Source organism: Polistes dominula, unplaced genomic scaffold, assembly GCF_049000335.1.
Source record: "Polistes dominula isolate Pdom_NZ unplaced genomic scaffold, Pdom_raw_medaka contig_16, whole genome shotgun sequence".
Taxonomy (NCBI): domain Eukaryota; kingdom Metazoa; phylum Arthropoda; class Insecta; order Hymenoptera; family Vespidae; genus Polistes; species Polistes dominula.
The window spans coordinates 5,694,339-5,708,629 of NW_028301040.1; the positions used below are offsets into that span (position 1 = coordinate 5,694,339).

At 26.4% G+C, this 14,291-nt stretch overlaps 1 protein-coding gene across 1 annotated transcript in view; it reads left to right on the forward strand.

Annotated features, from left to right (window-relative positions):
- Window positions 1-5,703, forward strand: part of LOC107066273 (uncharacterized) — a 29,689-nt gene extending 23,986 nt beyond the window's left edge. Inside the window, exon 6 of the mRNA XM_015320749.2 lies at window positions 3,491-5,703. Within this exon, the coding sequence (XP_015176235.1) occupies window positions 3,491-4,005 (515 nt within the window). The 3' untranslated portion in view covers window positions 4,006-5,703. The remainder of the gene's footprint in view (window positions 1-3,490) is intronic.
- Window positions 5,704-14,291: the final 8,588 nt, after the last annotated feature.

The window sequence follows — 14,291 nt, forward strand, 5'->3', positions numbered from 1 at the left end:
CCGATAATGCGATGATCGCCGATACGCTGAATTAAAAAAGAGAGACGGTAGATAAACTAAATAGATAGATTGAGATGAGAAAGAATTTATAATATAACTGATATCGATTTCTCATTCGATCTAATTATAAGTATATCCAATAAACGTGTTCTGATAATTGTAACACTGTTACTGAATCCCTAAACACATTTACAAATTATTTATTTTCTTATTTATTTTATATTTTATATTAAATCAATTTTTTCATTATATTTAAGAATATCCAATAAAGGTGTCCTGATAATTGTAACACTGTCACTGAACCCCTAAACACATTTGCAAATTATTTATTTTCTTATTTATTTTATATTTTATATTAAATCAATTTTTTCATTATATTTAAGAATATCCAATAAAGGTGTTTCTATAATTTTGTGACATTTATATATTTTATTATTTATTTTATATTTTATATTATATTAAATATCAATTTTTTGTCATTATATTTAAGATGTTCCTATAATTGTGACATTTAAATTAAATTGAAAAATTATGGAATTAAAAAAGATATTATTTTATAATATATATAATAATAAAATCTAATATTTAGATATTTATTTGATATTACGTTTTATTTAATATTACAATTATATTAATTTTTTTTATGAAAAAAAAGTAAACCTTTTATCAATGTTATCGAACGAACAACGACAATAAATAAAAAGAAATAATATTAGACGACACGATAGACGAAAAGATAAAATGGTATGGGTAAAATAAATTAGTTGATAAAAAAGAAAATTCCCTTATGTGTAAAACGAAACGAAACGGAACGATGACCGAAGTAAAGGTTGAAATTTATGACAAAAATCGAGAATCGTCTTGATATCAGAAACAAGTAACTTATCGTAACAGACAATCGTGAAATACAACGAGCACGTCACCTCACTAGGTGTACACACTCAGATAGTTTATAAGTTTATTTTCTCTCTTATGTGTGTGTCTTGTAACGGCTTGGTTGGAATACTATATATATATATATATATAGTTCTAGCAAACGTTTTAGTATACTTTTCACTCCCCGAGCAAGGGTCTACCGTTCTCCAGAGAATATTATTCGCCGATATCGCTCGTTATACGGCACGTAACTTAGGCCAATTTACCAGGAAAAATTGACTTCCCTTCTCCTATGTGTATGTGTATTGTTGTACATATAATACTTATGCTTGATATCGAAGAAAGTGTATTCTATCATATCTATCCTACATGTACACATACATACATTCTATCTAAAATACATTTCTATTGTCTTTCTTTCTCTTCTTAAACATAAATGTGATAAAAATTTGTACTGAAAGTGCAAGCATTTTCTAACTATCGGTACGTTGCCAGGGGGGGGGTGTAGGTTAAGGGGGGTGTTCTTTGCTATAGGGTTTACTGTTTAGTGATGGTGGATGTTGAGGGCAAACCTGAAGTGGTGAGAAAATTAATTCCTTTTCGATAGAATCTTAACGGCGACGCCTTTCGAGGACGATGTAACACTACTACCACATACATACACATACACATATAGAACACCGACAATGTCCTTCTCCAACTCCGAGGATACACGCGTTTTTATCGTCGCTTTATAATCGCAAAATTGTTTGCTCGGAATTTCGATGGCGACGTAACGGAGGAACAGCTGTTTACCTTTATTATCGCAACCCCACGATCGACGTTAGACGTCCGACCGAAGGACTTTTAGAAAAAGCCTTTTGCGAGTTGTCTCTGTTCGACCCTCTTCTTTATTTCTTTCTTTCTTTCTTCCTTTCTTTCAGTTTTATTGTCATTAGCTTATGCGACCAGTCGTCTAGTAAGTTTTCATTTTTATTTTTACATATATGTATGTATAGTATTTTATATGTGAATGTGCGTCAAGATTGGTAAAAATGATTGTGAGTAACCTAGTAGTTAGAAAGTATTCTTTTTAATATCATCCTATCGTTTATTGTGTTTAGTTGGCTAGTTCCTTCCTGGCTATCGATGTTCATAGAAATACCTAGGATATTTATAGGGGGAAAAAACTAAGCTATTGGCTTATACGATCACTCGATCGTTCCTTTCTATTTTTTATGTATGAACTTAGAAGTGTACGATCAGGGTTGTTTCTTTCTTTTTGTTCTTCTTTTTTTTTGTTCTTCTTTCGTTTTGTTCTTCTTTCTTCCTTTTCATCAAATTATATCGATCGACTTGAAATAACCTAGTTGTTTCCCTAAGGAATTCCTCGATTCCTATCTTTACGGATAATATTGTCATCGATGTTTATTCGTATGCGAAGGTTTTTTGTTTTCTTTTTTTGTTGTCAGCTAGGTGCATCCCTTAATTTTCTTCAAGAACGCACCGACAAATATTTTTGATAAATTATTTTTAAGCTTAGAGTATTATCGATAGATTTATTTGAAACCTATTTTTAGGATATCAATCAAATTGATTTTGATTATTGATACAATGATGTTTGAAGAAAATTGTTCATATTAGGTAGATATGTAAATATTATTTAAAATACGTATGCATAAAATGTTATAATATGAATTTATATTCGTGTCAACAAAGAGAAGAAAAATTTAACGATAATACATGATAATCGTGATTTTATGTTTGATCAGTAATTTTGTGACACTGCAAAATAAAATGTTGTCCGTGTTTTGTTATTGAATTGGAAAAAATGAAATTACGTTTTAACGTGTGGTAGACCTCGTCGTTATTGCAAGAATTATTATGCTATACGTAATTATGTTCTTTCAATTTATCTGCATTGATACTCATCCAAGTGTTCCCCTTTTACGTATCGTTGCACTTCTTATTCGATTTGAAAAGAAGAAGAAGAAGAATAAATTAAAAATATAAATCGAATTTGTTCGCGACAGTTTTGAAAGTGAATCAACATGTAGATAATAATCGGCAGGTCGTTGTACTTTACTCATCTACAATGGAATCTTTCGATTTCAGTATCGATATCCACTTATATATCGAGGGAAAAACCGTCTTCGTTTCTCGGCAAGATCATTTTAAACAAATTATCATTTTTTACTCATCGGTATTGACGCAAAGCTACATCCTATGAGTTGCGCCATCGAAACGCGTCCAACCGTACGATTTATTAGTTGATACAGCTGCGTTTGATTAACCTTGCTTCATTATTCCAAACCATATCCCGTCTTTTCTGTTGATAATCGAATTTATGATCGGCAACCGATGCGCATGATATAAACTATGCAATTCCGATTCCCAATCGTGCGATTCCCTTTCAAGATAATCTTTTAGATTAGTCATTAAAAAAAAAAAATAACACATCGTGATATCAATTAATATTAACATCAAATTAATAGTATAAAAACAGAGTCATAAAATAAAATGCATTGACAAATTTTTTTGATTAGTAGAATTATATTTCTAAATGAATTATATTAAATAAATAATAATTTATATTAAGATAAATTTTAACGATATCATTAAATATATGTTCTAGGTGAGAAACCACACAAATGCGTGGTATGCGGTAAAGCATTTTCACAAAGTAGCAATCTGATAACTCATATGCGTAAGCACACGGGTTACAAGCCATTCCAATGTGGTCTATGTGACAAGGCATTTCAAAGGAAGGTGGATTTAAGAAGGCATAGGGAAGGTCAACATCCAGCGGCGCCTGCGTTAGATTATCGTTCGCTTCAGGTTGCATCGTCTGGTGTCGGTGAACAAAGTGCCGTTCAACGAAACAACACCGGCCAAGTTCGGTGCACGCCATCACCACCACCACAACAACAAGCATCACCACCATTACCACTACCACTACCACAGACAACGTCACAAGGAGTGGTACAACAACAACAACAACTATCACCAGCACAGGTACACTCCGGTACCACTGCCAACGGCATCAACTGCAACAGTAACAGCAACAGCAGCAGCAACAGCAGCAGCAGCAACAGTAACACAGCCCCGTACAGAACGATACCGGTTCCGGGTAGCAGCAACAGCAGCTGAGATTCGTCTCACCCAAAGCCCTTTCCTTATTCTTGCAGGTGTACACAACGATTCCATGGGATCACCGAGCGCATGCCAAGCGTCTCCCTCTAATTCAAACCCCACACTTATTTACTTATTTGCTACTATTACTATTACTATTAATTATTATTACTGTTATTCTCACACCTTTACAATATTTACCTTGTAAATAGTTCACGATCCAATTGCTACTTGCTAAATGAGATATTAGTACTATTGATTATGCAATTATTTTAATCTCGTTTAATTCTTTTTTTATTTAAATTCATTTAGATCATTGGAATGTTCTAATGACATTTATTTATTTTAATTGTGCTATTGTCAATAACTTAGCAGACAGTTTGTTAATTTCTAATGGAAAAGTGGTTCTATTTTCTTCTTTCAAATCTTAAAGAATTAAAATAAATTAAACGAGATTATAATTTTTGCATATATCTAATAATTATTTAAAAGATAAAAAAATAATGTCCATTCATTCGTCCATTCATTATCGTGTACAATTAGGATATATTATAGATATACATATTACGACGATGTTTTTTAGATGCTTCGATGGTGGAGATAGATTTTTCAATATTTCCAACGTAGGTGAGTAACGTTATATATCAAATTTATGAAATATTTCTTAACAACAAATTCAAATAAAAGAGAGAGAGAGAGAGAGAGAGAGAGAGAGAGAAAGAGAAAGATATATGTATAAATTGAATTAATAATTCTTTAAATGAATGAAAATACAAATATTTCTTGATGTATGAAATAGTAGTTCGACAAAACACGAAACATAAATTAGAAAAAGTGCCATTATATTAAAAAGTATACTTAATGGATCATTTGTTTCTTCCAACACTTGTTTCGTATCGATTGAACCATTAACGTTGATTGTTTTCATATCTTTTTCCTTATATAAATATTCCTTTTATTTCGTACGTCACAATTATGTAACAAATACAAACGTAAAATGTGAAAAGGAAGGAAGGAAGGAAGGATAGAAAGAAAAAGAATAAACAATTTTAGCAAGAATATACATTATAGCAAAAAAGAAAAAAAAGAAAATGAAAGGACGACAATGAAATCATAAAAGCAGATTCGCGTGTGTAACCGGACGTATGAACAGGTTAGATCAAGTTTCAAATAACACGCGAATATTGTGTTATTCTTTAAGACACTGCGTTTGATTTTGAATAGGGTGTCCACCACCTATCACGTGTGTGTACTCCTATTCCTGTTTTTTAGTTTGTTTTTTTCTTCTTTTTATCTTGCGTTGGTTTCTATCAAAGCAAACTCATCGAATGAAACTAACACACGCGATTGTAAAAAATGAGCTTTTGTTTATCTCTCTCTCTCTTTTTCTCTCTCTTTCTTTCTCTCTCTCTCTCTCTCTCTCTCTCTCTCTTTTGAATTTAATTATTGCATACAATAATAAGAAAAAAAAAGAAAGCTTAAATGTTGCACTTATGTTAGTTTCACTTAATTCGTATCAATGACAAAATTTATATTATTAAATAATATATTAAACAATGTTAATAAATTATTATTATTAGAAGAAAAAAAAAATAAAAAAATAAAAAAGTGCTGCGTTTATCGATAATCGCGGTGTTAAGGTTAATGAAATTTTTATGCATCTAATTGTATAGGACGATAATTTGGGTGTGTCGTCTTTTAAAAAATATTATCTATCGAAATATTATATATACATACATACAATATATATATATATATATATATATATATATATATATATATATATATATAACATGTAGAGAGAGAAGGTTTGAATAGTATACAAATTTATATAGAATTATTTGTATAAACAAAAATTATATTCTATAAACATTTAACAATGATTAATTATTAATTCATAAATTATAAAATATCACGAACCGTCCAATAGTTTTGTTGATGAATTTCTATACGTTTTTTGTGCGTATGTATGTATGTATGTATGTGTGTGGATGAATGCACGTGCTAATATATACATATAAAAAAATAATACTTAAATAAAAATTTATTATTCAAGTACGATAAATATTTTGAAGATGGTGGCATCAAAAAAGGTCCAATGTATTCGACAAAATTAATGCAAATTTTGGAATAATTATTATAAACAATTTCTTGTGGATATTATCATGTTGCCATTACACATAACAGAATTATTTATTTGCTATTAATTATTTATAAATAATTAATACTACTTAGACGCATATGGATAATTTCCAAATGGAACGTTTCACGATATATCAACTAAATTACAAATATTATTTGTTATTATTATTATGGCTTTATCTCATCAGGTAATTTTTATTCTTGCAGAAAGAAAAAAACAAAAATTTGGACAAATTAATGGAAACATTTCGTTTCCCAATGTTTTACAATTAGATACTTTTTTTTTAAAAACATTTTTTTTTATTAGAATACTTTTTTTCTTCTTATTTCTTAATTAATAATTAATTCAAAATTAATTATTATTAATATTTATTTAAAGTAGAACGCTCTTAATCTATTAAAAACTATCATAGTCTATCAAAGCCAAAGTTGTAAAGTTAGAAGAGAATGTTTTTTTTTTCTATCGCACGATAATAAAAAAAAAAAAGAAAAAAAAGAAAAAAAATAACGATAATAAATAGAACTATTTACGCGTCGTGTATAATTTATTAATTTTTTTCTTGTATCCACATTTTTCAATATAATATAATACGCATCTATACAATGTATCTAAATGTGAATGGTACACACTCGAAAATTTATATTATTATTTTCTATAAATAATTTTCAATATTGTTCTTTTCAACTAAAGTAGAGCATAGATTATACGAAATAAATTTTAGGAACAAGTTCAATATGATAATTGGTTTGAAAGAATTAAATTATATTAATTATGTCATAAATCGATTTAAGCATTAGGCAATTTAAAAAAAATTAAATTTAATGATTTATTTAAACAAATATATATATAGATAATTGTATGACAAAAATAAATTGCATATATTGATTATATTTATAAAATTTATTATGTATTTGAAGTTGCTCATAATAAAAATACTGTTGCATATATAATTAAAGTATATTCAATACAATATTATATATATATATGTGAATTATTAAATATTTGATTAATTAATTTTAAAATAATTAACACATCCAGATAATCTATGCTCTACTGTACATATATTATATATACATAAACATATATATATATATATATATATAATAAATAAATTTATATATGTACATTCTTTGTGAATGATTCTTTAAATGATCAATTGTAAAATATATATATATATATATATATATATATATCTTAAAAAAGGAAAAAAAAGTACTAGATAACAGGAAATGTATGCAAAATGTTTCACATATTGAAATCCGATGTGTAAAAACAAAAAAAAAGAAAATCATAGCGGCTAGAGGACCAAAGATAGTATAAAAATGGACCCGGCTGATTGGTAATCTTCGGGTTTTTATCAATTCAATGACATACAAAGAAAAATGTATAAAAAAAAAACAATTTTGACGATAAGAAAACATTTGGAATAAATTATTGTACTATTAAAAACCCGAAACAAAAATCAAAGCCTTAGGTCCTTCTTAAGCGCTAGTAATTAATTAGTATATTTAAATTAAGAATTATTTACTCGTGCGCGTATGTTTGTTAGTGTGAATGCTTGATGTATGAACGAATTTATGGATAATAGTTTTATTTATACAGTATCATCATCATTGGCTTCGAAATTTCTTCTTTTATTTGTTCTCCAAAAGTTCATTAATAATGTTTGTTTTATTTTTTTATTTTTGTGTTTTATTTCAACGACTATTCGATACACGAATTTAATAATAATACATTGTCAACGTTAGTTAGTTGCGAATAATAATTTGTATAGTTTACTTTGTAAGATGATATTATTATATAAGATTAAAAAAAAAAATCAAACCAATAGATAATTAAGTATAACCTATCGTTCTATCGAATCTAGATTGATTATGCGAATGCATGCCACTCGTATGTATGTTAAAAGAATGGGAACAAGTATGGGGTTTTAAAAAGGATAAAAAGAGAGAGAAAAAGATAATAGATGGGATAGATAAGTAAATTTTAGCGATTATGCGAGGAGAGAAAAGAATAAGTGCAAGTACGAATGATTCAATTTGCATTAGTTGATAAACCAAAAATATGTTTATTATTGCTATCAAAGAAGATATTGATTGAATAAAATGTTTTTCTTATAACCTTTCCTCGTATTTTTATTTCTTACACTTTTTATTATTTATTACACTTATACTTATTACATATTTTTATTATTATCATTTATTTTTATTATCGATCTTTTTAAATATGACACGTATATTGGGTTGAGTAAACTTTGGTTGAATGTTGATTTTAAAAATACGAATAAAATTTGTTTAAATTTTACATTAAAATATATTATATATATTATATATAATAAAATTATATGAAATATTTCAATATATAATTATATTAATATAATTAATAATTTACATATATTTAAATTTTTATTATTTAAATTATTATATATAATATTAATATAATTTAATTTAATAATATATATATATATAATTAATAATATATTAATAATATATAAAATAATTAAATAAATATAATAAATATTATATATAATTATATATTGTGAGTGATATAATTATAAATTATAATTATTATATAATATAATAATAATTGTATAATATAATAATATATCGATATTATTATAAATTTTAATTACTATATATTATATATAATAATATATACTATTATATATAATTATATATTTATATAATTATATATTATAATATATAATTATATTATATAAATATACTATATAAATATAATATATATAAATTAAATATATATTATAATAAATATTATATATTATATATAAATATATAATATAATGAAATTCGCGCGTACATAATAATATGCATATTTTAAAAATTTTTTTTATTAAATCTTCAAATTAACATGTAAAAGAAAGTAGTATACTTTCACAATTTTTATTTTTTTTTATTTTGTTTTTATAGAATGTATTAAAGAAGTATATAACAGTTTATATTTCGAAGATTGTACATTTTATTAAAGAACACAGTAATCTCTTCTCGATAGCGGTTCTTATTCGAGATTTTGATAACCATAAATGGCGATTGCTGCAATTGATCCCAAATTGGGGCTGATTGTAAAAAGAAGAATGTAATTTAAATAGGTAAATGGAACGAAAAACCAGATGCATTTAAGAAACGGTAAATGTGTGAATTATCTAATTTGGTAAGTAAGTATATATGTTACGGTCAATGTACAGAATCCGGACATTCTATAGAATGTGCAGTAAAATTATGCAATGTATATTTTAACTATGTTTTTCGTACATACATTTTTTTCAAGATTGCATCAGGGTTTTGTCGAAGGGTTGCATCAGGGTTTTGTCGAAGGGTTGCATCAGGGTTTTGTCGAAGGGTTGCATCAGGGTTGTGTCAATGTATTTATTTTTTTAGAATTGTTTTTTAAGGTAGAAGAAAACATTTTAACATTCAATGTATTGTAACCAATTGTAAATTGTAAATTAAATAATTGTTAATTAAAAATTAATATTTATTTGGTCTTGCTGTTATTGTGATTGCAAATATAATATTTTATTATTATTATTATTATTATTATTATTATTATTATTATTATTATTATTTAGTTATATAATATAATATTTTACTCTTATTATTATATAGTTGTATAACTATACATAGATATATAGTTATTTATTCATTTGTTAATAAATATACTTTTAGTTGAAGTTTGAACATTAAAACTAATGGAGCTCAAAATAAAATAATCAATGGAAATAAATTAGATTAGAACTAAAACATTTTTTCTGTGCATCTAGTTACAAGAAAATGTATTTTATTCTCGATTGGTATGATAATAGTGTTACTTATAAAACGGAAGTTGCTTTAGAGATTCTTTAAAAGCGTGGGATTCGCAGGTGCAACGAAGAGAAGAGGAACTCTAACCCGAAAAGTTTGAAAAGTATTTTTTTTTGACTTTAGAAACACACGTGCGTGAGAAATGTTACCTACCCCCTTTACTTGGAAGAGGATTAATACTTTAAAGTACCATAGTTAACGTCTTCGTTTTAGATCCTGTTAACGTGTTTAACGGTTAAAATCCACCTGCACTTGTAGTTCTATAGATCGGTAATAGAAATGAGTAACGTAATTTTACTGGTTCTTAACACGTGCGTTTTACCATCCAACAATTTACATAGAATTTAACATCTTTTATTAATATATTATTTCAAGATAATACTATTTAAGAAAATGATCCTTAAAAAAGAAGAATTTATTTTGTTAGAATAATTGTAATTGTGCAAAATTATTATTAACATTACTTTGAACATCGTGTTACAATCCTATTAAGAATTTGTGAAGTTAATAAGTGCAATTAATTAAAAATATTGCAATAATTTTCCAATATATATGGAAAAATATTAATACTGAATATTTAGAAATAAAAACCAATCAAATTTGTAACGTTTATATAAAATTATAGTCAATAAATATAGTCATCATGTTACAACCCTATTGAGAATTTAATTTAATAAGTGCAACCAATTAAAAATATTGCAATAATTTTCAATATTGCAATTATTTAAATATAAATATATATTATTATATAATAAAATATATATAACAATATATATATTATATAATAAAACATATATAATAATATATATTTTAAATATAATTGCATAAATATTTGCATAAAGACATATGGAAAAATATTAATACTTAATATTAAAAAGAAATTAATCAAATTTGTAACATCCTTAACATTTATATAAACTTATAGTCAATAAGGTATTTGTTATTTGAATTTTTGAAAGTTTCATTAAATAGTAATAGTTTATTAGAAATTTTTAAGCAAACTCCATTTCTAACAGGAATAAATACTATACCGGAATACAAAGGGATCCGTAGTAGGATCGTTTTAAATGATACGTTTAATTACATGCAGGCTCTTGCAGGTGCACCCTTAGATCGTTCCAACATACTCTGTTGTATAGTTTATATGTATATGTATATTTCTAGCCAAGTTGAATGCTCTTAACTTTCTTGTAGCTATTTAAATTGGATAGGCTCAATGATGTATGAGAACATTGAATTTCTACAAGGTATGATACAATAAATTAATAAACGGTGGGAACATTGAAAATTTTCAAACATCTGCAAGATAAATATACATAAATATTTATATATTTAATCGGATGTTTAAACTAATTAAATATTATCATCTTATAATGTCATAGAAACAAGGAATTCATTTAATTCATCAAATATCAAACATTTGACAAGACGGTAAATGATTTTGATCATTGATTCATATAATTATAAATTGGAATTCTATTTATTGTGCTACTGTATATATATATTTCTATTTAAATTATTTTATTTTATTGTAAAAATAAAATGTAATTATAGAAATGTGGTAAATAACTGGACTGTAATAGTCTTTTAATATTTCTTTTTTTCTAAATTATTTCATAAATAATTTAATTAATATATATAAAATAATTATAATATATAAAATATTATATATATATATATATATATATATATACAATTTAATATATAACATAATATATATTTATATAACATAAATATAATAATATAATAATATAATATATAATAATATTATAATATATATTTAATATTATTCTATATATATATATATATATATATATATATATTAAATTAATATAATCTGTAATCTATTAAACAATCCTATTATACTACTTAAATAATTTGCTAAAATAATTATATATCATTGTAATTTAAATATATAAAATTAACATTAAATTACTTTTATGATCACCGAGGGGGAGGTATGATTAAAAAAAAAAAAACTTGTAAAATGTTGGTACGATAAATCAAAGATGAAAAAAAGAATCAATTGAAGAAATGATCTAGTCGATGACAGGTGCTCGTAGATATTCGCGACAATGCGGAAGTCGTTGAACGGAATAATGAAAGGGCGGTGTTGGTGAGGCGGCTGGATAGGACCCGCCGAAGAAAAGGGTGTAATAATATTCTTGCAAATCTCGTGCGCACGCACCACCGCAAATTACTACCGGGTGCTGTGCATGAACTCGCCCGCCCGCTCGCTCGCCCTCTGGCTCCAGTCCAATATTTTTTTTTCTTCTTCTTCTTCTTCTTCTTCTTTATTTATTTTCTTCCACCCTTTTTCTTCTTTTTACCTTTACCTTTTTACCATCTTCTTCTTCTTCTTTTTCTTATTTTTATTTTTATTCTTCTTCTACTTACGCACCGTGAAATATACGTGGCACGAGTCCAGGCGGATTAGAGTTGGGCACGAACAATGTGTATGAAATTGTAGGTGTATCTATGTATGTGTGTGTATATATATATGTATATATATAAATGTAGTTGTTGTAAAAGAGGCGGGGGTGCAACACGAGCCGAACCGAAGCAAGCCGAGCCACGCAAACACCACACAACGCACCATCTGTTGCATCGCAGACGTTGGCTTGCATCGCAGACGTTGCAGTTCGGCTTTCGCGAAGATATACCATATGCTATTTCTCTCTCTCTCTCTCTCTCTCTGTCTAACTTTCATTAATGCATCGCTATGCGGCAAGATAAGAATACGTTATACGTTTACTATTTTCGAGCTGATTTCTGTCATATTGCTAACGTTCGAAAAGAACGTTCTCAATTCTGAACATACATACATGTTGCACGTATGTTCTGCATTTTCTTTTTTTTTTTTTACGTACATATATATAATTATTTGTGAATATAGGTATAAATACTCGTTCCTCAATTTATTCTGAGTATGACAATCGTATATATAATGTGTGGTAGAAAATAAAATAAAATGAAAAGATATTACAAAATTTATATAAAAATAATACACAATTATTTTAAATAGTTTGATTTAAAAGACAACAAAAAACTATAATAATAATGTTACTGTAAATTAAGATAGCGTGTAAATACTTATATCAAGAGAGGAGCGTATATACTTATGAATATAATAATAATAAAAAAATAAGTATAATAAGTATATTCTCTTAAATAAGAAACGTGTTGTGTGGATGAAATAAATAAAAAAAAATAAAAATAAAATAAAATAAAAGATGGATATAAATTCATGACCTGCCCCGAATATATTTATATATATATATATATATATGTATATATGTATGTATGTATGTATGTATGTATACGTGAGTTTTCTTCAGCTAACTGTTGGTAAGATCTCTTTATCGATGGATTCATCGACCCTTCGTCGTGAATGCTCGCCGGAGAACCCTTCAAAGCGATCGTTCATCACCTGCTCGATTTTACGAAATTGATCGCGGCAATCGTCTTCATTTCCCTGTGAAAAGCTTACCTGCTGGTAAAAAAAGAAAAAGAAGAAAAAAAAAACGTCACTCAGAACGGACATAAAAATCATTTTTACGTGGTTATACCAATGATCGATTGTTTCTCGATATTTGTGAAGTTTTCTTTTATATTAATAATTAGATATTTACGATTAGTGTTTTTTTTATCAGTTTTGGTGAATGTAAAAGTGCACTAGTTGGTAAATAAAATTACAAAATTACAAAAAATGTTTAGAACGATGACAAATATCGGAATATTTGATTAAAAAATGTTTTGTTTTAATAATATTTTTGTTAAAAGATTCGGGTTTTTAAATATTATAAAAATATTTTCTTTAAATGGTAATAAAATATTTCCCTTAAATGGTAATCAAATATTTTATAAAATATATTATTTAAAAATAATATTATTTTATAAATATTTTATCAAAATATTTTCTTCAAATGGTAATAAAATATTTTCTTTAACTCGCAAAAAATTATTAATAATAATAGCAACAATATTCGTGTCAAATAAAAAAAACCAAAAGAAAAACCAAAAATGCAATAACGTTTAACTAATTCAAAGATAGAATTGAAATTGCAAATAGAAATCCGAAAGTAATGAATAACATTTAGTGTTAATTACAAATGTAGCCATGTGCTTATAAATCCTACTCGATTAGTATTAATCCTACAAAATTGCAATTCGACATGGTCGAATAGAATTGATCCTTTAACGTATCGTACATTCTAAAGTCGACATCAAAGGTAATTTCTTTCTTTTTCTCTCTCTCTCTCTCTCTTTCTGAAGTTGTTTCGATTTTGTCAAAATGACGAGACACTTTGCTGCCGGCTTTGAGAAGAGACACGAGGTCACTG